Source organism: Bombina bombina, chromosome 4 (genome assembly GCF_027579735.1).
Source record: "Bombina bombina isolate aBomBom1 chromosome 4, aBomBom1.pri, whole genome shotgun sequence".
NCBI classification, from domain to species: domain Eukaryota; kingdom Metazoa; phylum Chordata; class Amphibia; order Anura; family Bombinatoridae; genus Bombina; species Bombina bombina.
Window position 1 is genome coordinate 1,207,524,844 of NC_069502.1, and position 27,429 is coordinate 1,207,552,272.

The window sequence follows — 27,429 nt, forward strand, 5'->3', positions numbered from 1 at the left end:
AAGCACAGTTGGTCTAGTGCACCTTCGGGGTTAGCGCAGTTGGTCTAGTGCACCTTTGGGTTAGCGCAGTTGGTCTAGCGCATCTTTGCGTTAGCGCAGTTGAACTAGCGCAACTTCAAGTTTGTGCAGTTGATTTAGTGCACAGTTGGTCTAGCGCACCTTTGGGTTAGCACAGTTAGTCTAGTGCACCTTTGGGTTAGCACAGTTGGTCTAGTACACTTTCAAGTTTGTGAAGTTGGTCTAGCGCACCTTTGGGTTAGCACAGTTAGTCTAGTGCACCTTTGGGTTAGCACAGTTGGTCTAGTACACTTTCAGGTTTGTGCAGTTGGTCTAGCGCACCTTTGGGTTAGCGCAATTGGTCTAGTGCACCTTTCGGGTTTGCAAACAAGTGCTTATTTTTTTTTTTTTTTATCACACCCCATAGAAGTCTTTGGGGAGATAAAGTTATTGCGATCGTCCGACCACCAGATGTTAGCGCACCTGGGACTTTTGCTTGAGCAATAAATGTTTACGTTCAAGTTGTAATACCAGTGCTAGCCTGGAGCGCTATTAATTAAACTAATTGTATGGGGTATTTCCTTTGGAGTTAATTGCCAACGTGAGAGTCCTTTAATCATGATATACTATAAAACAGCTACCTTTGTGTACATTATATTTTAGAGCCTTGTACTGTAGTCTGCCCTAGATTATTTTTCAGAAGCTGTGTAAGTATGCATAACATTAGCTGAGGGGGCCCATGTGTAAAATGAAGAGAAGCAAAAGATAATATTATCACTATCCTTAAAATAAAGTTACATTTGTAAGACAAGAGATAAAACACAATTATTCTCCAGCCTAGGCAGTTCCACCCTTTGTCAAACCCTGACTCTAAACAATGGGGCTCGGTAGGAAGGGGAATTGTCTGCTCTAGAAGAAGCTATGCTGTGCGTCTCACTGACATCTCTATTGTGGTGAAAAGCTATTGAAGCGGCAGGTTCCTGCTTGTGTTTCATGGCTGTATCATCAGCCAATACACCTGGGAGTTAGTATATTATCTCACTAGCTGTTCCTAACCTATGGTGAACGTAATGTCCATTTCGAAGAGCCGAAAACAACCTTTTCATCTTGGAAAAGGTAACATTTTCCAGCCGTCCCTAGGGTTTCAGTTCCATCAGCACAGCTGAGTCTCCATGGTTGATGCTTATAAATACTGTAGATATACTTAACTCCTTCAGCTCTAGAGAATACAGAAATAAGGGGCAGAGTGTAAAATTAAGTTTTATCTTTATATCTCTCTATATTTTTATTTTATTTTCAACACAGTTTCACCCCTGGAAAGTTTACATTCAGAGATATAAATCAGTGAAGTGTTTGAAGACTTAAAGCAACGTTAGAACTAAAACAACATACATACTTACCAAAATTTCAAGCCTGAGATGTCTGCTTAAAAACCGCAGTAGCTTCCAATGGGATTTGTGTTTATGTTGAGCATAAAGCTGTCTTTGAATTTGCTGGTTTGTTGGTTTTACTCTAAGCCATAACTGTTTGTGTCCCTTGGTACAATTTCTTATCTTTTATTTTAAAACTAGAGGAGCACAAAACAACCTATATGTTATACAGCCTGAGCAAATAAAGTTCTGTCTGTGACGCAAAAGGTCTTCCTGAAACAAGATGGTTTCCTTTTACTGCAGAGGTTATTGTAGCTGTCATAATTCTTTATATATTAAAAAGACACTAAAGTCAAAATTAAACTTTCATGATTCATATATATCATGCAATTTAAAAAAAAACTTGTATTCCTATTATTGAATTTGCCTTGTTCTTTTGGTATCCTTTGTTGCAATGCTTACCTAGGCCCATGTCACATGTATTTATGTGTTTATATGTGTAAATATGTATGTGTACACATACAAACATATGAACACATATGTAAACATATATGTTCACTCACTTTGCATTTTGTTAATTGATAAATTTAAAATTTGTTTAAAATTAGATGCTCTATCTGAATCATGCGTTTAATTTTGACTTTCCTATCCCTTTAAATGGACACTGTACTCAATGTCCTATCATCTATATAAAAAGCAATATTTTAATGTGTTTTTGTCCATGTAAATGTAAAATGAGACATTAAAATTAAAACTAACATAGCAGTTACCTGTGCTATGTGCACTAAGTTTTATGCTGTGTATTATACTAAACATTAACCCACTACTATCAGAAAACCTAAATCCTTATTACATCTATTCAAATTCTTAATTTCATTCATTATATATCAATAGGAGAATCCCCTGTATACTGTTAAATCTTTCTGCAACAAACCTGTTAGATTTGGTTAATAAAATGTCCTTCTATTGCCAAGTGCCACCTTATGTTTTTCACACATAGCGCTAGATTACAAGTGGAGTGCTAATTTATCGTGCACCCATAACAGGCAAAATCGCCGTTTACTCGAGAATGATAAATAGCCAGCCATTCCAAGTGTCTGGTTATTGCTACCGCAAGCTCGCAGTAGCAATTACCGCTCTGAAAATTAACCAGAGATCAAAAAAAGTGCCCCAACTGGCCCCAAATTAAAGTGTATTGTAATTTTGTATTAAAAAAAAAGTAGCCTTGTTTTAATAAAAAATAACTGCACAAAGCAGTTATGAGGGGCTAAGGTTGTCGGGTGCTGGGTGTTACAAGAAACAAACTGCACTGAAAGTGCCTTTATATAGCGGTCTATAGAAAACCGTGTTCCCTGTAAATATATATTTGCTTATATACATATATATTTAGGTGTTAATATTATTATTATTATTATCATTTATTTGTATAGCGCCGCCAAATTCCATAGCGCTGGTATGTGTATTCATATACATTTACATTTGCTGCATGACTTCCCCCTTCGCTGCACATGGAGCCTATGGAAGAGCACTCTATTGAATGCGCTGGTATTAAGAATGGAGCGCTAATATAGAGCTCGCAAAAATGCGCAATTTTTTGCTTCACTCGAAATCTAGCCCATAATAGTTTTGATCTTTTCTTCTTTTGAAAATAATGAAACCTTTTTAATTGGCTATGTAAAGCCCTTTATCCCAGGAGGCTTAGCTGCTTTACAATATCTTGTAATTATTAAACGTAGAACTGTTTTGAGTTTGCGCTTAAGTGATTTTTTCACATTGAAAGATAAGTATTTGCTGGGTTTTTTTTAAAACCAACCAGTGGGAAGGAAAAAATCACGGACACATGTCATAAACAAGAACGGAAAGAAAATTAAAATTAAAGATGCAATATACCCTGGAGCAATATATAGCGAACAAGAGCAATCAATCACGTTTCACAAGTAGTTGAAAGAACGGAGAAATCTGGTTCATTTCATTTCTTATTTAAAGATCTATTAATGAAATATGACCAGGCGTACCAACATGCAATAAATTACTGCAGGGGTTACCAATGTGTAATACAGATGGGCTGAGTCTCCAATAATTACAAGCCTGCTTTAACCTCTTGGTTGCTTAAACCCATTGTACGACAATGCACTGCAACGCTCTCTGGTAACCTATGAGTTAACCCTTCTAATGACATTAGTGACAGAAACTGACCAAAAGTAATTTGCTCCAAGTAAGAAACAGTTTAACATCCTGCTTAGCTTGGAAGTGAAGGGGTTAAATTGATGCCTTGGCTAATGATTTGTCAGGCTGTAATTTTCCAGCAAGTTATGATAGGCTGTAGTTAACTTAGTCATTCTGCCTAATGGGCCTGCCCCATAGAAACACGTGTAATAAAGCCAATTAGAAGCAGTTAGGGATTTTTTCTCGTCGATTTCAGCTCACCTAAGTGTTTCATTTGGCTGTTTGTTTAATTGCTGTAATCTTAGACTGTCTCACTTACAGCTCCCGCGCCATCTGTGAAGTCTGCTATCTGTGCGCCACAGCTCTGTCTCACGACGTCTCTAAATTCTGATAAATGGTTCAGACAAGAAAAAATACTACCTGCATATATCCAAATCATCAGGCTTTAAAGAAAACATTAAGGGTCAGATTACAAGTGGCGCACTAATTATAGCGTGAGGTGCAATAAGCAGTATCGCTGGACCGGGCTAATATTAGCGAGCAACTTGATATTAAAAGTGCATGGTAAATCCAATTCACCAGAGAGGAGTTACCGTCGCGGACTAGATCTCAGGTTTCAAAGGGGCTAAAAATGGATATGGTATACGTCAAAGCATTTCTAATATATATACTGTATATATATTTATATATATATAGTTAGAGTTAATTCAGTTTTTTAATGGCTGGTGTCAGCTTATAAGCACTTAAAGGGACATTATACACTCATTTATTCTTTGCATAAATGTTTTGTAGATGATCTATTTATAAAGTCCATAAAGTTGTTTTTTTTTTAAAAAAATGTATAATTTTGCTTATTTTTATAACATTGCTTTGATTTTCAGACTTCTAACCAAGCCCCAAAGTTTTATTTGAATACTGTCAGCTACCTTCTCCAGCTTGCTCCTGTTTGTGTAAAGGGTCTTTTTATATGCAAAAGAAGGAGGGGGGGGGGTCTGATTTCCCACTTGCAGTGGGCTTTCCAACTACCTTTTCAACAGAGCTAAACTGAGAGCTTCTAAGTAAGTTTTTAAACAATTTTATACTGGCTTTTTATATCAGTATCTTTGCATCTTATTCTTTATAGTAGTGTCTATTACATGCAGTTATATGAAAATGAGTGTGTACTGTCCCTTTAATAAGTCTTTAATAGTCTATTGTGATGGCTCCGAGCCAAAACATATGTTATCTGGTCTGATCCTATGATGAGCAGAATTAGAATCAAGGCTATTGCATATATTTAGTTAATTTTGAGCTTGAGTCTATTCAAAAATCTCTTCAAGACTTTTAAACATTTTAATTAAAGAGACAAAAATTCATTGTTGACATCTGCACAATATTTATATATGCTCAGGATATATTAGCAAATAAACCCTATATTGCAAAAGGTTTATATAAAAAAATAAATGTATACAAGTACACGTTGTTTTAAACGTTTCTTAAGTAATCTGCCATGCTGAGGGCAAGTGGTCAAATAATCAGTGTGTAGGATGTAGCAGCAGTAGACTTGTCAGTCTAGAGTACGCAAAATAATTAATGAAATAACCTAGCATTTTATTTTTTATGTTTATGTTCAAAAGTGTTTTATCGTACAAACATTATTTTCTTTTTTCATTTATATTTTTAGAAGATTTACATATGCAAAAATATACAATAGAAACTATAAAAATGTTTTTGTTTTTGGTCTGTTTTTAATAAAAATAATAAATAAGATATGTGGTGTTCAAAACATAGAAGATATAGAAAAGAAACCCTCAAACACTTATTAACCAATTAAAGGGACAGGAAACCCCAAATGTTGTTTCATGATTTGAATTGAACATGCAATTTTAAACGACTTTGTAATTTACTTCTATTATCAAATTTGCTTCATTATCTTGCTATCCTTTACTGGAGGAGTCTATCTAGATATGCTCTTCAGCAAAGGATATCAAGAGAATGAAGCAAATTAGATAATAAAAGTAAATTAGACAGTTGTTTAAAATTGCATGCTCTTTCTAAATTATGAAAGAAAAAAAATTGGGTTTCATGTCCCTTTAAGGGCTAACATGGTAATACCCAGTATTTTTTAAATAATTACCACATTGTGACACGGAAGTTTAGATAAATCCAGCCCTTAAAAGACCGTGTATGGTATCTTTTTGATTCATATCTCATGTGGTTATGAGGATGTTTACCTGATTTGAGTGTCTGCCCTACTGAATGGTCTATACTGGATTGATAATTTTGATGTGCTTATCTATAGGGGCTATATTGTATCTTATTTTCTTTTAAAGTGAATGTAAACTTGAGTGTACACGCTCAAGTCATAGGATAGAATTTTAAAAATGAGTAAGACTTTCATTCATCAAATTGGTTATATATACGGATCTTCTGAGATTTTTAGCTTTTAATGCTATAACGATAAACGCCGTTCCTCCGCCCGCCATAGTCCTCAATAGATTGACAGATTAAGAATGCAATACACTAATCATTGTTTCCCCCCGGGGCGTTTAGCCCCTTTTCACAAACGTCACAGCCCGTGGGGGAAACAACGATTAGTGGATTACAGATTCGTCATCTGTGAATCAATTGAGGACTATGGCGTGCGGAGGAACGGAGCTTATCGCTATAGCATTAAAAGCTTAAAATCTCAGAAGATCTGCATTACCAATTTGATGACTGAAACTATCATTAATTCTATCCTATTACTTGAGCGAGTACGCTCTAGTTTACATTCAATTTAATCTTTTAAGGATTCAAAGTATTTAATTAAAAATTAAGTTGTATCACACTCACATATAGGAGGTAGTAGTATAGTCTGGATAAGACATCATTAATTGGTTAATAAGTGTTTGAGGATGTTTTCTTTTCTATCGCTTCTATGTTTTGAATTTCTATTTTAAATTATCAAACTTTTTCCAACTACAAAAGCTTTCGTTGGTTGTTTTTTTATTTTCATTTTGCTTCTTTTCGCTCCATAAATATTTATTAAGATGTGTTGTGAAAGAAAGGCTTAACCTTTTAAAGCCGTTATGCCGTTCCATTCCGTCATAATTAGACTGGGCTTTAAAGCCGTTATGACGGAATGGAACGTCATAACTAACGGCTGTCCTGAAGCCTTCTGTGCTTCAGGGATTTAATCGCGGTCTGGAGGGCGTTCCTAGGATTGTAGGGACGCCCCCCAGATGCGATCCAATAATTGAAATCTCGCGATCGTATGCACGATCGCGTAGTTTCAATTTGTCTACATCGGAACAGTTGTTCCGATGTAGGCACTTTAACCCTGTCACGAAAGGGTTAAATAACAGAGTTTCTTTAAAGCTGTCCAAGGTCCTGAAACACACTTGCATTTCACAGAGTTATACATAACCAGGATGTCTCACTAAAGTGTATAAAATTACCTGAACCTTTTTTTTATATTGGTTCATTTGATTAGAGCATTGTTTATGCATCAGTCTATTCTTGTAAAACAGAATTAGATTGCAGGGAATATTTCTTAGTAACCAATAATACCATGTCATGTGTTTATTATTATTTAATATATTACCTTTCTCATATTTTTTGCATTATTAGTCTGTATAAACCCCTGTTATACTGTTGGTTTCAAAAGGATAAGATAATATATAAACACATTCAATTTCCATTAGATGATTGTTGCTATTTATATTGTATGAAGCTAATTCATGTGTTGTATGAGGACTCTATGGCTAGTACTAGAATACTCTGGTATTCCCACTCATGTTAGTTTAAGTTCCCTAGAAAACTGACCAGAGGTTACTATATAGTTCCCTGTGGTGGGAGTTTGGAGAGTAACTTACTGATTGCATAGAAGCGGTCATCATGTTGCTTTAACAACAACCATCTGTGACTCATCTAAAAGTAAATATAATTTGGTTTATAGTACAGTTGGGTTGAACCTGAGGAACGTCAACCCATCTTACATTACAGAGAAAAAAATGAAATTGAAAGCTAGCTGGTTTCTAATAATTTTACATTATAAAATGTGAAACTATATTTGCATTATTAGGCACTGCGTCACATTACTGCATTGTTACATTAATAGTAGCTATTTTTTTATATATTTGCTTATTCTTGCTTTCATATGCCAGAAAGATGTATACAAATAATGGGAAAGTATGTTTTAGAATAATTTCAGTTACAGGGACTTGATTCAGATAGAGCATACAATTAAAAAAAGTTTTACATTCTATTATCAAATTTTTACTTTTTGTTTAAGGGAATATCTAGGTAGGCAGCTCTTGTATAACATTGTTAAAATGATTCTTGCCAAACTGCGGTCATATATTGATCCAGACATGTGCACTCTTCCTGGTCTATATACACCTACTTTTTTAACAAAAGATACTAAGAGAACAAAGCAAAGAAGTACATTTGAAACATTGTTATAATAATAAATTCTGTCTGAATCATGAAATAAAAATGTGGGCTTTCATGTCCTATTAATATGGCAATAAAGTGAGTAGAGCAGCCAGATCGCTCTATTGTTTCCCAAGTTAACATGAAATCGCTATTTGTGCACATCACAAATAAATATTATTGGTTAAGTGAGAAATACATCATTTAAACTTACCAAGCGGTCATTGCCAGTGCTGAATCACCTTAACCCCTGATGTGTAGGCTTTTGTCTGATTGTAAATGTGAGGAAACCTATGTTTCTTGTAGATTTTACAGCTAATCCCTATGTAACAGAAGCACAGATTCTCTGCATATATCATGCATGTAAATCAGTAGCATTAGGTGGGGTAGAAGACGTATTAAAAAAAACATTTAAGCTGAATATGCCAACATCTAATAGCTTGAAGCAGAATAATTCCCTGTGTTGTGCTGTAGAAAGGGTTCTATTTAAAGCAACAGTAACAATAATAGTGTTGTTTTATTCTCAGGTCTCCTGAACCTCCTGGTCCGAGTTAAAAGTTCCGTGGAGACACAAGTGTGGACTCTCAGTGGTAACCAAGGAAACAAATGGAAACACGTTACTGTCCCCATCTATCCATCAGGACCTTTCCAGGTGAGCAGCTTGGTCCTTTATGATACAACGTTGTAAAGCTCTGATGTGCAGATTGTTCCCCATGACCTGACAAACAGAGGGATGCACTGTATGGTATTAAAGGGACATGATATAGAACATGTATCTTTCATGACCCAGATAGAGCATGGCATTTTTTTTTTTTTACTTTTTATTTTTTTGATCAATGGAGCATACAAAAATAAAAAGAAATCACATTTTGTGCCACGCAGGGCCCATGACAAAGAAAAAAAAGTATTACATAAAATTATAAAAGAATATTTATCAATGTTATTAACATGTCATAAGATTTTGTTGAGTGCTCCACTGAGAAATTTTCTCTTTCCCCCCCCCCCTCCCTCCCCTTTTGGGTGCAAAAACAATTTGCTTAATTGCCTTGGCTCGTATGATATTCTATACCAGTGAGAAACAAACAAACAAACACAAAAAAAAAAAAAAAAAAAAAAAAAAAAAGGGAAAAAGGGGGAGGGGGGAAGGGGGAGAGGAGGGGAGGGGAAAAAGGGAAGGGGGGGCTAATCACTTTTGGAGAGAAGAGGGGGCGAGCTAACGAGATATTCATGGTTCCCTATCTTTCCTTCCCAATTACCAAATGCCAAGAAGAACTATTTCTGAGTTTTTAAATGGGAAGATCAAGTAATCAATTTCACTTTCATGGAGTGTCTTTATGAACACTGCCCATTTATTAAAAAAATTCTTTATCTCCAATTCCTTGTCAATACTTGCACCTCTTTGTTCTATTACACATTGTTTTTTTAAATAATTTTTAACTTCAGTGATCGTTGGTAGTGTTCTCATTTTCCACTTTTTACAAATCAAATATCTGGAAGCTAGGATAGATAAGTTTATTAATTTTTCATTATTTTGATGAATATTTTCCCTATTTAGACATAAAATGATTTGATATAGTGATAAAGTGAGCATTTCGGCTTTCAAGGTAGTTTTAAGCCAGTATTCTAATTTACTCCAATAACCTCTGATTTTGGGACAATGCCAAAACATATGTATAAGATTTGCTGCCGGATAAGAGCACTTAGGGCATTTACTAAACTGTTGATTATGCACTCTGAGGCCTTTCTCCGGGGTGAAATAGGCCCTGTGCAAAAGTTTAATGTGCGCCTCCCGCCAGGTAGCCGACAAAGTGGTTGCTGCCACTCTGTTGATTGACAACTGAAGAGTCTTTGCTTCAATATTGCTCTGGGGTATTAGGGAAGACCATATCTCTGCCATCTTATCCAGGGTGGGGGCATTCTTTTTAATGCTAAGTGTATGATAGCATGGGGCTATAGACATCTGCCCATTTTTATTTAAGATTGACCAATTTTCCAGATTGCCTAACGTCCAATGCCAACCCGCTTCTTTAGTTAATTCAACAATAAAGTGTCTTACTTGCAGATATGCAAAAAAATCCTTATTGTCAAGATTATACTCATTTTTTAAATCTTCAAAGGTTTTAACACATTTTCTATCAGCATTAATTAGATATAATACCCTGTTGAGGCCATTATCATGCCATCTATTAAAGACCGCAGAATTGATGCCTGCTTGGAATTGTGGGTTTCCTATCAGAGGTAGGTGATTTGTGGCAGTACTAGTAATTGCTAAAAGCTTAGTTATTTTCCACCAAGCTTTAATAGGGTTATATATAGTTTTGAGATTTTTAATCTTTGTTGGAAACTTTTTTGGCAGACAATGAATCATAGCAGATGGGAGGTAGGGTTCACAGATGTTGAGTTCCAGCTAATTATTTAATACATAGTTCTTGGCAAAGATCCAATCCATTATGATGCGGGCTAAGAAGCTAAGATTATAAAATCTGATATTTGGGACTGCTAAGCCTCCATAATCTCTTGGTGCAGTAAGTTTAGCAAGTGATATCTTAGATCTTTGCCCTTGCCACAAGAATTGCCTAAGCCACATATTAATAGAACGTGTATCTTTCTCCAACAAAATCAAGGGCACATTTTGCAAGATATAAAGAAGTTTGGGGAGAAGAATCATTTTAAATAATTCTGATCGGCCAGATATAGATAATGGTAAATGTTGCCAGTCTTTTAACTTTTCCTTTATAGTAGTTAGTATAGGAGTTATGTTAAGTTTATATAAATCTTTTAAGTTAGTTGGTATATATATACCAAGATATCTGAAAGATTCAGAGACTGCAGTAAATGGTGTACTAAGGATAGAACTATTATTTCTTCTTAGCCAAAGTATCTCGGATTTTGATTTGTTGACTTTGTAACCCGAAAAAGAACTAAAGTGATCTGTTATACAAATAAGTCTTGGTATATTATATTTTGTATTAGAGAGATAAATTAATAAGTCATCGGCATATAGTCCAGTTTTTATCTCATAGTTCCGAATTTTTATGCCATCAAGAGATTTTCTTATCATAATTGCTAAGGGTTCAATAGCTATATCAAAAAGAAGCGGGGAGAGAGGGCAGCCCTGCCGTGTCCCTCGCTCTATTGAAATAGGGGTAGAGATAGTGTTGTTTATTATCAGTTGTGTTTTGGATTGTTGATGCAGATTTTCTAAAAAATCAGGAAACTTTCCTTTAATCCCAAATTTTAATAAAGATGTTATTATGTGATTAAAGATTACTGAGTCAAACGCTTTTTCAGCGTCGATTGACAGAATAGCTAAGTCTGGGGTGCCCTCTCTCTCCGCCTCAGAAGAAGGAAGATTCTGAATATAATCCATTGTGACCAAGAGTTCTCTAATTTTTGCAGCGGAATTTCGCTTATTAAGAAAGCCCGCTTGATCCATGTGAATAATTCTCATTAAAATAGATTGCATCCTATTTGCTAATATAGCAGTCATGATTTTGTAGTCAGAATTTAAGAGGGCGATTGGCCTATATGATTCTTTTTGTGATGGATCCTTTCCTCCTTTTAAGATCAGAGTCGTGAATGAAGAAGAAAAGGAGGGGAGGACCGGCTTACCATTAATATATATTTTGTTATAAAGATTACTCAAGTAGGGCGTTAGTTCAGGTGATAAAAGCTTATAAAATTCATTTGGGAGCCCGTCTGGGCCTGCTGCTTTATTGAGGGAAAGATTAATGACTACCTTTTCTATTTCTTCTTTTGAGATAGGGGAGTTAAGGATAGCTATTTCTTCAAGAGAGGCCAGGGGGCAGGTAATTTTATTCCAAAACTCTGTGGCTTGAGAAGCATCATATCCTCTGTTAGAGTATATATTTCGAAAATATTCAGTAAATATATTCAGAATTTCTTCTGGTTCTGTTATCTGCTTCCCCTTGTGAGATAATCTTTCTATTATTGGTTTTTTTTCTTCATTTTTAACTAGTTTGGCAAGCATTTTTCCCGATTTGTTGCCAAATTTATATAATTTAGCCTGGAGTCTGATTTCTCTATTGGTTTCTTGAGTCATTAGAAAGGTGTCTCTAATAGATTTGGCACGGGCGTACTTTGCCCAATTTAGGGGGGTTTTTGCAAGTAGGTAATGATTATATGAATTGACCAGATAGTTATTTATTTCTCTTTCTTTTAATTTTACCTTTTTAGCTAGTATGGCAGTAAAAGCAATGATTTCTCCTCTAAGCACGGCCTTTGCTGTTTCCCAAAATATATCTGGGTGCTCTATATATTCGCCATTAAAATTAAGATACTCAGTAAATTTATCCTTGATCCACCTTTTAAATTTTGAGTCTGTTGCCAAATGATAAGGAAAAAAGAATCGTGATGTTTTCGATTTAGGGTGATCAAAGTGAAACTCGAGGGAAATAGGTCCATGGTCAGACAAAATAATTGGCATTATATCTGCTTTCACTTTGTATATAGGTATGGATTGGTCTATTAAAAATAGATCAATCCTGGAGAGGGTTTTATGAGCTTTTGATAGGCAAGTATAGTTTTGGACGTCAGGGTTCTGGGCTCTCCAAATATCACGTAGCGCTAAATTATACTTAATCTGGTTAATTATTTTAGTGTCTAAATTATCTTTTTTCTGCTTTAACTGTTTGAGATTTTTTCTTAATCTATCTAAGGGACAGTTTGGTGCCATATTGAAATCTCCTCCTAGTATTAAGTGCCCTTCGCTGAATAAGAGAAGTTTGGATTGGATCATGCTCCAAAACTCTGGGTCATTAGTATTTGGTCCATATAAATTACAAAGTGTATAAGTTATATTTAATAATTTTATTTTTACCAGGATATATCTCCCCCCGGAATCAGCCTCAGAGTGCAAAACCGTCACCCCAGATCTTTTACCAATTAGTATAGCCACACCTCTTTTTTTCCCAATACTTGGCGCTATCAAAACTTCTTTAACCCATTGCGTCTTTAATTTTAAAGATTCCTCTAAATTTAGGTGGGTTTCTTGTAAAAAGCCAATGTCAGCTTGGGTCTTTCGATGATAGGCAAGTATCGCTTTTCGTTTGATAGGGGTTGAAATACCTCCCACATTCCAAGATACTATTTTTAAATTATTTGTCACTTGCGCCATTTATGTAAAGGGAAAGGGGAAGAAGGAAAAAAAAAAAAAGGGGGGAAATAAAATAAGGAGAGGGAGAAAAAAAAAAAAAACAAAACAAAAAAAAAAACACACTGTACATATACATGTATTGAACATGAATCACCCTAGGCCAGGGGGGCACCCTAGTCTCAAGGACTAAACTTTTATACAACAGAATCATTCCTTACTATGTTTGTGAATTCAGGGAGTTGAAGAAAGTTTCAGCCAGTCTGACATCCTCAAATAGATATGTTTTATCATTGGTTATTACTTTAAGTTTGGAAGGATATATTATAGTGGCGCGATGGCCGCTCTGTATAAACTTGGTGCAGATCGGGGCTAACTCTTTTCTCTTAGCAGCTGTATGGGCTGAAAAATCCTGAAAAATTAAGATCCTAGTCTTATCTATGAGGATTGGTTGGTTTTTTCTAAAATATTGCAATATCATGCTTTTATCTTGAAAATTAAGTAATCTTGCGATAATCGGTCTGGGACGATTACCATTTTTGTTACCTGAGTGAGAGGTACCCAGTCTATGAGCTCTCTCCACCAATATCGGATGATAAGTTAAGGGGATTCCAAGGGCCTTTGTAAGTGTATCTGATATAAAACAAGATAAGTCATCATATTGTTTATCCTCTGGGAGCCCAATTATTCGTATGTTATTTCTCCTAGATCTGTTTTCCAGATCTTCCAACTTATTAAGGATTTTTTGGATATTATTGTTTGAAGTTTCTAAATTAGAATTGTGTCCTGCCGTTAAATCTTCTAGGTCAGACACTCTCTGCTCCATTTCTTGCAATCTATTGGAGAATTGCCTAATCTCTTGGGTTAATAGGGAAATGTCTTGTTTGATCTCTGCCCTAAGTGCCTCAAATTTAGGTGTGAGAGCTTCTGTAATGCTTCCAACTAAGCTGTGTAAGTTGAGAGATTCTGGGGGGGGTATTACACTGTACGGGGTTGATTGTGATTCAGTGACAGGATCCTGGGTATTTTTAGGCTTCCTGTCTCTGTGTCTAGCTGCCATAATTGGTGATGGTGTCTTAGATGCAGTGGATAAGAATTTGTCCATAAGCTACACACTTATTGTGTTAATAAAAATAAGAAATTTGTGAAGAGTGTTTTAGCAAGTGAGTGAGAGAAATAGGATGAAGGAGGAGAGCGCCTCTTTTAAGACCGAGAAGAATTGAATTTATGTATTCTTCTCGTGTGGAGTTTATTTTAGGGGATGTGTAAGTGTTTTGGTGCAAAAAAAAAAAAAAAAAAAAAAAAAAAAAAAAGGGAGGGAGAGAAAAACCAAGATCATATATCAATTAAAGTGATAGTGATAAGTGCTTAAAGTGACCTAAAATAAGTCGTGCAAAAAGATTTGTACTTATTCTCAGTGATTTAGGATATTCGTGTTTTATGGCGCAGGCACACGACAGGAATTTATATCAATTTTGTGCTGAAGACTTGAAAAAATATTCAGCTCTTAAGGTTGTCTAAACACCCAGTCTCTATTTATTACGTTGATATGAGGACAGAAGGGGTAGGACAGAAATTCACTTTACCTGTGTCTTATTTATGTTCTAAAAAGAGGTATGGACAGAGATTAGTGTCTTCTGGTATGTTATCTCAAGGGATTGACCTTATACTATTTCAGTAGACTTTTTCTCTTTTTCTCTTTTTTCTCTCCCTTTCCTTCCCCTTAACTAAAATAAATGTGTTTGATTAGATTCTATTAGGGTTTCTTTGATTTTAGTTAAGACTGATCTCTAGCAGATTTTACCTGTAAAGGGTAGTTTTAACCAATTTAGCTGTATTGTCAGAGTTAGCCCCAAGATTATATTCCCTCTGTGTTTCTCTCTTGTCCCTGTCAATTTAGCCTCTTAATAAAAAATAGATGTTTGCTTATACTTGTGTTTCTTTATTTAATAGTGAATTGATATTACTATATTAATCAGTTAGCTTCTTAAATATCTATACACTATTATTGCAATAGTTATATCTTTATAGACCAATAATTTGTCTTGCTGATAGTCTATTTTATAGTTAGGCTCCTCTGGTTTCTATATACAAAAATTTGATAGCAAGTTAATACTGCTGTGCTAAGAGGATAGTTCTTTTTCTTTTTTTTTTCCCTTTCCCTTCCTTCCCCTTTCCCTTCTCTCTCCCTCCTCTTCGTATTTCTATATGCTATTATTGTGATAGTTATCTAGAGTGTCTTATCTACAGGCCTCTTCAAACAACAGTAGAGTATAAACTAATACAATATTCAAGATCTTATATACCAAGCTTATAACTGTGGTTTACAATCAAGCGAAAGTTGCAAATTATGTTGCTCAGATTTTGTATGTCTAGTTTTAAGGACATTAATGTATATTTAGCATAGCTTATATATACCTCTAACAACTTTAAAAAAGAGAGATTACCAAGCTGTTGTTAATGTGTTCTTATAGAGTAATACTTTCAGGTTGTTTTACTAATAATACATTTGCAACTAAACTCTCCTAGTCTCTATAGACAATGATAGAGAGAGAGTTATTTGACAGAGTCTATACATTCATTTTGTCATAGATCTTTCCAAAAAAAATTTACTTAGGTTTCTTGGTTTTAGCAGGGGCTTTCCATCTTAAATCTATGCAATTCAATTGTTAGTAGTCCATATCTGCTTAATCCCACGGGGCAAACAATAGGATTGCAGCAGTAGAGAAAGTACATGCAAAAGTCATTTTATATATTGCATACTTTACCGACTCCTGGTCAAGGCATACAGTGTCCATAAGATTTTCTCCAATAAGCCGGGCCTCCCCTACACGCAGCACCGGTGGGAGGGGAAGCACCGGTCAAGCAGGAGAAAGGGTAGTTGCAGGCCAGATTACCCGGTAGGTGACTGAGAGCTCAGCTCCGGCGTCTGGAAAGTCACCTCTGTCGGAGTCCGGGCAAACAGCGCAGTGGAAGATTAGGATCCGGATCTCTCACGCATCATCGGTGGAAGAGAAGTCCGGTCCAATCAGAAGTAGCGTTCAGCGTATCCCTACGCCTCTGTTCTCTTTCGTCTCTACGAACGATGTGCGCCAAGGCATCCAGGGAGCAGCATTCGGATCAGTCACCAGTCGACAGGAGAAAAAACTCTCACTCCAAGCCAGGTAGGAGTTACAAGATCCGGTAAGGTTGTGAGAGAGACTATGCGCTGATGATAAGTAAAAATGGCATCTTCTATATTTTTAGAGAGCCGGGTCCAGGATGATATTAGACCTTTATATTGTTAGTCAAGTCTTTGACCGGAGCTCAGGTATTCTTCTGCCCTTCGGGCTAGGTGGAAGCCGTGTGCAGATACCAGCAGTATAGAGGGAAAATTTTAAGATAGTACAGATATTGAATGTACTAATTGCTAGTGTGTTAAAGAGTTCTCCCTTTTATGCTTCTCCGCTATTTATTGTAGCGGCTGCTAGTGGTTCTGTTGTTCAAACATTTAAAGCAGGAAGTTTTGCATAGATTTTATGGGTCCTTGAGGATGCTGCTAGATGCAGTTTTAGTGCTTTGAAGTGGCACTAAGTTGAGATTCCGGTAGCGTTAGTATTAGCTATTCAAGCCGCCCTGGGTCTAAGGGTTTGGGCGCAGCCTTCCCGCCATCAGGCTTGAAGGAAAGGTAAATCAGAGCAGGTGTCTTGCGTGACCATACACCTGTGCTCCTCCTCCGGAAGTTGAGCATGACATCAGAGCATGGCATTTTAAACAACTTTATAATTTACTTATGTGGTATTCATTGTTTAAAAGCATACCTAGGTATTGCCAGGAGCCTAATTTTTTTCTTTTTTTCTTGTTATTCTTTGTTGAAAAGGATACCAAAGTAGGATCAGGGGCTGCTTATTGGCGGCTGCACATAAATGGCTCATGTTATTGGCTCACCCAATACGTTAATTAGCTCCCAGTGCATTGCTGCTTCTTGAACAAATGATACCAAGAGTATTCAGCAAATTAGATAATAGAAGTACATTTGAAAGTTGTCTAAAATTGTATTCTCCATCTGAATCGTGAAAGAAAACGTTTCGGTTTCATGTCCCTTTAAAGAAAAAAAGTTTTGGTTTCATGTCCCTTTAAAGTACCGATTGACAGCTTAATAGCACAGATGAATTTACTTTAGGAGCAGCACAAATAATCCTTGCACTATAGGAAACGGATTGAATTGTAAGATAAATAATCATAAGCGTTGTGTTCTTTTTCTAAAAGAGTGCTCAATAAATAAAGCATGCATTGTATTCTTCAGTAAAACAATGTCTCATCCCTGTGACAATATTATAGCTTACAAGTGGTTGCAGCAAACTCACTGGACAAATAGAATCTTAACCATATAATATCCACATCCAGCAGACCTCTGTCCCACACTCCCACAATCCTCTTTTCCTGCCCAGAGGTTTAGACAGCCTGGCACAGCACTATAGCAGGATATCTCTGTTCTCCAACTTCATCTCCAAACTTCACCCTGAGATATACAGAGCTAGATATAAAGACCAGGTCCCCAGACTGCACAGCCAATCACCCTACACCCCAGAGGTATATGTTCTTAGCAAAAAAAAACTGTCCTGCAGTTCAGAAGTTTGACCCTGTCCTTCTGTCCTCATTCTCCTATTCACCTTTCATTTATGTACTTATTTCTTTGGGAGGAGCAGGGCCGGGCTGGGGGGAAAAAAACAGCCATGGATAAATTTGAAGATCAGCTGTATTTTGCTTTGAGTCCATAGAATGTATCCAAATTGATTAAAGAATTATAACACTTTATTTAACAAATATGCGGACAGACAGGACAAAGGCTCTAATGAGGAATCTCAGAGATGGGTAACATCACTACCATCTCCTAATTCATGAGCTCCAAATTTGATGTCTGATAAATATATTAAAAACAAAAGAGCCATGTGTGCAGGGGGGAGGGATATTCTTAGTCTCAGTGTATAGGGTTAATGAGAGACGGCATCTATGTAAAACAGCACGCTTGCATCAAAATCTCATCAGAGTTCAGACATTCTATGACCTCAAAGACGACCTCCTGCCTGTATACTGCTTTGATTCAACAAAGTCAGCCAATTGTTATCTCAATCCCTATGTTAAATATCATACACACATAGTATACCCATAGTTCACACTCCTAGGTCACACTTCAATTTAGTTACTAACTAGAGTACCAAGCCGAGACTATGTAACTGGAAGTTACAAATGAACTATGCAGTGTTACTAAGTATCGTTAGCAGTATTTTCTAACCACAATAAGTCATTGTAAAACCACACCAAAGAATTCCCCTCTGGCCACGCCCACCCGTCACTAATACGTGACTTCGTCAGGGCATAGGGCCAGCCCAGCTTAGACTTCCAATGTTTATACCCGTCCGTTGCCCTTGTAACGGAATATTATTTGTGGAAGTGTTAACCGCATAGCGGATTCAATGAGAGTTTATATCATCATCTTACACGGATGGAATGGTGTCTCATGCCACAAATTGAATTACATCTTAATAGTAGGTAGAGTTCTTTGGCATTTATAATGAAAATAATCGAAATGTGTCAAATACATGTATTAGGAAATTCATATTTAAAGGAATGGAAATGATCTTACGGAATAATGATTTCATAAATTAACCGTAAAGGGGACAATGATCCTCATATAGCAAGTATAGATCTATACTTATATTAGATCTATTTTACGATATTGAGCCTGCATGGAACTTAACATTCTTTATGTCATTAATATTACGCAATCATTATATATAGAAACCGGGACCTAGGATTTTCATCAAAAAGAATTAGTAACTATTCCTGTTGGATGTAACAACAGTGTGTCCAAAAAATTCATTTATGTATGGATCACACAAAATCTATGTATCTAATTCAAATGTTATTTACATATTTCAAAAGTATAGCTCCTAGTATCATCTGCATAAATCTAGAAATATATCTAGTTCCAATGTATATCCTGATTGTACCCAGACCCTGTAGTAAATAGAGGATCAATAGTATCTATCATGTGGCTATGTCCCTTACACAGGTTATTTAGATAGATTTACAAGAAACTTTTATAGGAGATGGCTTCATTTAAGGCTTTGGGTGCAGCTGCTTGTAATTCATGAATCCATCTACACTCCTTTTGTAGAAGCATTTTATTAATGTCACCCCTTCTGCCTTTTAGTTTCAGTTGCTCTGTGGCAAAAAATGAAATATCATATTTGTGTCCTCAATGTACTATATTCATATGTTGGGCAACAGGTACATTGCAATTCCATTTAATGTCACCTATATGTTCCAATACTCTAGTACGTAAATCTCTAGAGGTTTCACCCACATAGCTAAGGCAACACTTGCACATTGCAACAAATCACTCTTCATGACCTGCAGTTCAGAAAATTTGAAACTTCATATTTTTAAGTTGTTTTCGGATGTATGAAGACTTTTGTAGAGGCCATATTTTGCAAGCCTGGCAAGGTCCACATTTGAAGAAATCTTTTGTTTCTTTCAACCAATATTGGAGCTCATGAATTAAGAGGTGGTAGTGATGTTACCCATCTCTGAGATTCCTCATTAGAGTCTTTTGTCCTGTCTGTCCGCATATTTGTTAAATAAAATCAATTTTGATAGAATTTAGTGTTTAATTCAACACTTGGCTTCAATGCCACAAGTCCCCTAAATTTCCCCTAATCCTTCACACAGTCCATAGAATGTACAAGGCTTATTTTTTTCCTCAAGTGGATTCCTGGGATACTTCTCCAACCACATTTGTTTCCAGAGTAAAATTATAATAGTTTTTAATAAAAATGCCAGCTAGCACCCTACAACCTAGTTTCATCCATGACTCCTTTTCTAAATGTGAAACTGATTATCCATAGTATGATCTGGAGAAGACACTTAAAATAGTGTGCCACTCTGTCTCACAGTGTTACTTGATTAGAAACCATTCAAAGAAGGGTTACTAAAATAGTAGATGGTCTAGGAAATAAAACTAGTTTTATTTAAAGGGACAGTCAACACCAGAATTTTGTTTTGTTTTAAATGATAGATAATCCCTTAATTACCCATTCCCCAGTTTTGCATAACCAACACAGTTATAATTATACACGTTTTACCTCTGTAATTACCTTGTATCTAAGCCTTAGCAGACTGCCCCCTTATTTCAGTTCTTTTGACAGACTTGCATTTTAGCCAATCAGAGCTGTCCCCATGGTAAATTCACGTGCATGAGCTCAATGTTATCTATATGAAACACGTGAACTAATGCCCTCTAAAATGCATATAGATTAGAGGCGGCCTTCAAGGTTTAAGAAATTAGCATATAAACCTCCTAGGTTTAGCTTTCAACTAAGAATACCAAGAGAACAAAGCCAAATTTGTGATAAAAGTAAATTGGAAAGTTGTTTAAAATTACATGCCCTATTTGAAACATGAAAGTTTTTTTTGGGCTTGACTGACCCTTTAAGGAAATACTCAGAGGATAAAAGAGAGGGAATACAGCCTGCATTGCATCACCAGCAACTCCACCCCTTAAATTGTAGCTGGCCAGCCCCAGTGGCCCACGGGGAAATCAATTCCCTTTATTCATGAATCAATTAGACTGTGCCATGATTTTACTAAACCCTGATGTCAAGCAGTTTTGCATCAGCCTCTCTGTAAGTCTAATCTCAAAATAGTTAAAACGTAAAAAATAAAAAAAAAAATCCTCCTGGCTTTAAGTAAATGTGACTTGCTACTTGACTCTCAGAAAAAGCCAAAACGCAATGCAGTGAAGGGGTTAATGTAGTAGCAGAGGCTGGAGAATTTTCTAAAAATGACGCTTATCTGCAGGAGAAGAAAATCTGCTATCACAAATATCTGACAAATACAAACAATATGGGACACAGAAAAGTACAGAACACAGAAGAAATAAACACACATAAATATAATATATGGAGATACTTAATGTTATTGCAGAGGCCATAAAACGCTCTCTGTAATTGTCCGACGTTCAAGAGAGAAATGTTTAGAGAAATCATACCCTTCCATTATAACGCAGATGACTTAAATATTCTAGCAGTAAAAACAGAATAGGTTTGGAAGCCGTGGTGTTTAATGCAGAATCAATCCCATAAGCTTTATGTCTGTTTTGTACAATGAGTTTTCTTTATCCAATATACAAAGCTCAGTTACAGTCATATGTTTGCCTTTGGATCATTCTCATAAAGTTTTGCTTTTAGCTTGAGCTTGTTCAGTTTAATGACTCTTTTCTCTAGAATTCACTTATATGGTATTGGGCGTCTGGGCAGGGTTCATAACTGACCTATGCAAGAATACTGGGCAACCAGCAGGTAAAGTGGTAGATGGGCATGAAATCATGAGGTTATGCCAAAGCATGTGACCCCCTAAAGCTATACCCACATTATACCATGACTCTGATCCGTAGCTCTGAAGTCTCTGTCTATTATATACATTTGAGACCTGAGATCCAAGACAAGGTCCTGAAGTTTCTATTAGTTCTAAGCATATATAAGACCTTAGATAAGATCCGTGGCAATGAAACCCCTAACAGATATTAACATTATTATTATTTGTTAACATTTTAACAGGTATAACATTAGTTAAATGCTCACATTAGACCTCTTCTCAGAAAGGGGTCAGTTTCTACAAAAAAGTGTGGGAACTCACCAAGACTTTTACCCCCTTAAAATTATCATTGTTTTATACACACGAACACACACACTGTAATTATATGTATATAATCTAAACACTTTGGTTAATGAAAGCAAATTAAAGCCAGGGTTGAATGGTTGTCTTTGGGGCTGAGACTCCTCCTCTGTCACAGAGTCTCACCCACTTAAGGTGCAATAGTCCTATTTCTGCTGAGGGCAGTTAAATAACCCTAGAGCAAGCCACATAGAAATGTAAGCCCCATGTGTTACACACAGTGCGGGGTGATCACACAGCAGCACCGCTGACAGGCTTGCATTTATTGTATTGTAAGAAGTGTTACTGCCCATTACTAGAGGATCTCACTATCCCTCTAACCAGACTGTGCTCCAGCTCTTCCCACCAACAGCAGCAGTGTTTACTGAAGCATTTCTGTTCTCTGTCCAGATGGAACTTAGTTCCATCTGCAAAAATAGTGCAGGAACTCCATTCCTATGAGTTGCTGCTGGACTTGACCCCTGTTCTCAGACATTGGGGTCTATATATCAAACTCTGAACGGAGCTTTCAGGCTCGCCAGATACACAAGTTATGAAGCAGCGGTCTAAAGACTGCTGCTCCATAACCTGTCCGCCTGCTCTGAGGCGACGAACAGACATCGCCAGAAATCAACCCTATCCAATACGATCTGGTTGATTGACACCCCCTGCTGGTGGCTGATTGGCCGCAAATCTGCAGGGGGCGGCGTTGCACCAGCAGGTCACCAGAACTGCTTGTGCAATGTTGAATGCAGAGAGCGTAATGCTGTCTGCATTCAACAATGTCTGTCGGACATGATCCGCTGATCGGATCATGTTGGACAGACATTTGATAAATCGGCCCCATTGTCTGTTAATCGAACACAATATTCTATAATGTTCCTGCTCCAACTACTGTTCCGGAATGTTTCAAAATGTACAGTTTCAATAGCAATGGAAACAACGCCATAGTAAGTTAGGTTTAGTCATGTTATTTGGATACGCAGGTAGTAGTCTTAACTAGAGCACTTATCTAAGCACAGAGTCATATTTCAGTTACATTTTCGTCCAACAGATCATTTTTGAAGGTGTGAGGGGCTCCGGCATGGAAGGAGACATCGCCATTGATGATGTCACTGTAAAAAAAGGAGATTGTCCGAGGAAGCAAATCAATCCAACTAAAGGTTAGTGTGAAAGTTTATTTAATAGCAATATGAATGCAATGGCTCCTCCTATGACTTCATTTATTAATGTACATGGGAAAGTAAAGATGTTTTTAACCATTTCTGTAACCTGACCTCATTATTTTAAGACTAAGGGGTCGATTTATGCTGCTTCTGACCCACTCCACTTCAGGTCCGCCTGAAACGGATGTTAAGAAGCAGCGATCTTAAGACTTAAATTGTCCTCCACCTCTGAGGCAGCAGACAGCAATCAACCCTATCCAATCGGGTTTATTGACACCCCTGCTAGCAGCCGATTGGCCGCAAATGTGCAGGGGGTGGCATTGCACAAGCATTTCACTAGAAATGCTTGTGCAATGATAAATGTCGACAGTGTATGCTGTCGGCATTTATTGATGTGAGGCGGACATGATCCGCTACAGCGGATCATGTCCGCTCGCATTATAATAAATCGGCCCCTAAGGGGCATATTTTAGCCAACTAGGTCTAGGATAGAATTACTTTGAGAATGATGCAGGGCTATCCCTGCCTCTTACTTGCTGCCTCTATGAACCACATCAGGGCTGGTACCACCCCACTCAGGTGCCTATTATTTTTAGTAACTGTGACTACACAGGCTGATAATAAGTGGTTATTATTTATTCAAAAGTGAACTTCAATAGTGCCCACTTTTTTATTTTTATTTAAATGTTTCACTTTTTTACTATTTAATGACAACCAGTTTACAAAATACAGCAACAGAAGGGAGTAGCTAACTTTAAATATTTTATCAATCAAACTAAAGTACCTTATACTTGTCTTGGAGTATGGTTAATTAACAAAAGAGAGAGAGTAGTCTCATGTGTCCTTGGCCTCTAATTATGAGAAAAATATTAGGCAAAGGTAAAATAAAATATTTTGACTTGGGAAAGTTTATTTTACAGTGCCTATGGCAGCATAGAAACTAAATACACCATTGGGAAGACATTTTTTTGTGTTTAGGGGATCTCATAAAAAGTAAATTAATTAAAATTAACAAACCTAAAAAATATGTTTGAAAAGGGATTGTCAACAAATTAGTTTAAACTCCCAAACCGTTACCGTTAATAGCTTTATGTGTCAATAAAAATGACATCAGTTTTCTGTCATGACGATGCATATCCTTAGGTAAGTGACTTTCCTTGCTCCACACACTTTGTGATAGCCAGTGATAACCTAAATGCATCCTTTATTACAATTCATTAATTAGAAGAAGAATGAAATTGCATACACATCGTAAGTTCTAATCCTTACATAAGGGCCATAGCCCTGAGGTGTATCCAACATACATTAGCTTTTTACTATTTCTCAAGAAATTTCTCCTTATTGAATATTTTATGTAGTGGCATTTTTAGTTGAGCATTACACCTTATTGTTGTTCTACTTAAATTTGTATTAAACAAATACCTAACAGACTTTGATTACTAAAAATGTACATTTACAGCATGGACGTCTATAAAATACATTTTTAAATGGAGAGGTTAATATCAGGGGAAAACATTGAGCAATATAGATATATATTTCAACCATACGATATGTAGAGGGTCATGTGACCGTCATATGATATCTAGAAGGTCATGTGACAACCATATGGTTTCTAGAAGGTTCTTGTAACAACCATATGATATCTATAGGGTCATGTGACAGCCATATGATATGTAGAGGGTCATGTGACAACCATATGATATCTAGAGGATCATGTGACAACCATATGATATCTAGAGGCTCATGTGACAACCAAATGATATGTAGAGGGTCATATGACAGCCATGATATCTATAGGATAATGTGACAACTATTTGATATTTGGAGGATAATGTGACAACTATTTGATATCTGGCTTATTATGTGACAACCATATATGTAGAGGGTAATGTGACAACCATATGATATCTAGAGGCTCATGTGACAACCAAATGATAAGTAGAGGGTCATATGACAGCCATGATATCTAGAGGATAATGTGACAACCAAATGATAAGTAGAGGGTCATATGACAGCCATGATATCTAGAGGATCATGTGACAACCATATGATATCTAGAGGCTCATGTCACAACCAAATGATAAGTAGAGGGTCATATGACAGCCATGATATCTAGAGGATAATGTGACAACTATTTGATATCTGGATTATTATGTGACAACCATATATGTAGAGGGTAATGTGACAACCATATGATATCTAGAGGCTCATGTGACAACCAAATGATAAGTAGAGGGTCATGTGACAACCATATGATATCTAGAGGATCATGTGACAACCATATGATATCTAGAGGCTCATGTGACAACCAAATGATATGTAGAGGGTCATATGACAGCCATATGATATCTAGAGGATAATGTGACAACCAAATGATAAGTAGAGGGTCATATGACAGCCATGATATCTAGAGGATCATGTGACAACCATATGATATCTAGAGGCTCATGTGACAACCAAATGATATGTAGAGGGTCATATGACAGCCATGATATCTAGAGGATAATGTGACAACTATTTGATATCTGACTTATTATGTGACAACCATATATGTAGAGGGTAATGTGACAACCATATGATATCTAGAGGCTCATGTGACAACCATATGATATCTAGAGGCTCATGTGACAACCATATGATATGTAGAGGATAATGTGACAACCATATGATATCTAGAGGATAATGTGACAACCAAATGATAAGTAGAGGGTCATATGACAGCCATGATATCTAGAGGATCATGTGACAACCATATGATATCTAGAGGCTCATGTGACAACCAAATGATAAGTAGAGGGTCATATGACAGCCATGATATCTAGAGGATAATGTGACAACTATTTGATATCTGGCTTATTATGTGACAACCATATATGTAGAGGGTAATGTGACAACCAAATGATATGTAGAGGATAATGTGACAACTATTTGATATCTGGCTTATTATGTGACAACCACATATGTAGAGGGTAATGTGACAACCATATGATATCTAGAGGATCATGTGACAGCCATATGATATCTAGAGGGTCATGTGACAGCCATATGATATGTAGAGGGTAATGTGACAACCATATGATATCTAGAGGATCATGTGAAAACCATATGATATGTAGAGGATAATGGAGGAAGATTTTTGGGATTCATTTTTAGGTATAATTTTGTAATGTACAGGTATGTGTCTAGCCTTCATATCCAGAACCTGCATAGTGAGATAAACTGCTCTTTTGCCTTTTATCTTTTGCTTTTCTAAAATTGAGGGGCTTCATAGTACTGATGAAAATTCTTAGATAATCTGGCCAGAGTGGAGAGCTTTAGATCATCAGACATAGTACATTTTCAACATGTAGTGACTATATACTTTACACATCCTAAAATATTTATTTTCTTTCTCTGTCCATAGCAGTTGCACCTCCTGGCAGTGCCGCTTCTACGGTCCTTGCCATCTCCCTATACTGGCCATTGTCTTTCATCCTGTTTATGCTGCTGAGATGATACTAAGCCGCTGCCGATGTATTCAAACCAGGCTCCCCTACCTTGCGCCTATTGCGTCTCCTCCCTTCCTCCTCCCTCACCGGCACACCAAAGTGTCCAGATGTTACCAAAGACCGGCAAGCATGACTGCTTGAAGGACCCAAAAACAGACTGGAAGGGTTCCTTTGAGAAGGTCATCGTGTCTACAATACAACTTATGGGAGAGAGAAATAAGGAAAGGAATATTAAAGAAAGCAAGAGAAGAAAAAAGAACGAGAGAGAAAGAAGAGGGGGAAAACAAATGTTTTTAATGCTGACTTTTTCTGGAAAAATGACTTGAGATCCACATGCAAGACGTGTGGCCAAAAAAGCAAACAAATATTAATGAACAGACATTGATGGAAATATAAGCACAAATTTTTATCTGAACTATACTGTGGAGACCGTGGCTGGTAGAATGTTAATCTGCTCTGCACTTTTACAGAGTAGATGTCATATGGAAGAAGTTCCAGCTGCTGTATTTAGATTTTATAAGTAGATCCCTTGTGTGCTGCTCAGATTCATATACTCTCATATATACTCACTACGGTTGCATGTGCTTCCATAGCTACATAGCCATGAAATCATTTATATCATTGGTCATTGACCCCATCATTTTATTTTATTGTTGATGGGTCCACCGGTGAATCTGCAGTACAATCTCTTTTGGGTCCTTTTACATCAAAATTATAGAGACTTGACAGAAGAGAAATGTAGTCATTTAATAACCCTTTACCCCATACATGCTTGGTTGTTATCCACCTGGCCAAGTCTTCCCTTCACACATATTCTAGTTGAGATTCATGTCATATAGACCAGACTACACCAGCTTCTGTGCCCAATTCTCCACTGGTCAATATGGCCAAAGAAAACATGGTAGAAATACAAGGGGTTGGTGCCTCCTAATTATTTATATCGTAATGGTTTATTTTTTTTATAACTGCATCTGATCAAGATATTATTATATATTTTCCTGCATCTGAGACATTGGCATAAACATGAGGACTGGTAC

The 27,429-nt window shown here is 36.6% G+C and overlaps 1 protein-coding gene across 1 annotated transcript in view; it reads left to right on the forward strand.

The window, feature by feature from the left end:
* Window positions 1-27,429, forward strand: part of MDGA1 (MAM domain containing glycosylphosphatidylinositol anchor 1) — an 802,309-nt gene that overhangs the window by 774,678 nt on the left and 202 nt on the right. The window contains exons 15-17 of the mRNA XM_053712693.1: window positions 8,456-8,580; window positions 22,793-22,901; window positions 26,308-27,429. The exon at window positions 26,308-27,429 is cut by the window's right edge and continues 202 nt beyond it. Of these exons, the coding sequence (XP_053568668.1) occupies window positions 8,456-8,580; window positions 22,793-22,901; window positions 26,308-26,399 (326 nt within the window). The 3' untranslated portion in view covers window positions 26,400-27,429. The remainder of the gene's footprint in view (window positions 1-8,455; window positions 8,581-22,792; window positions 22,902-26,307) is intronic.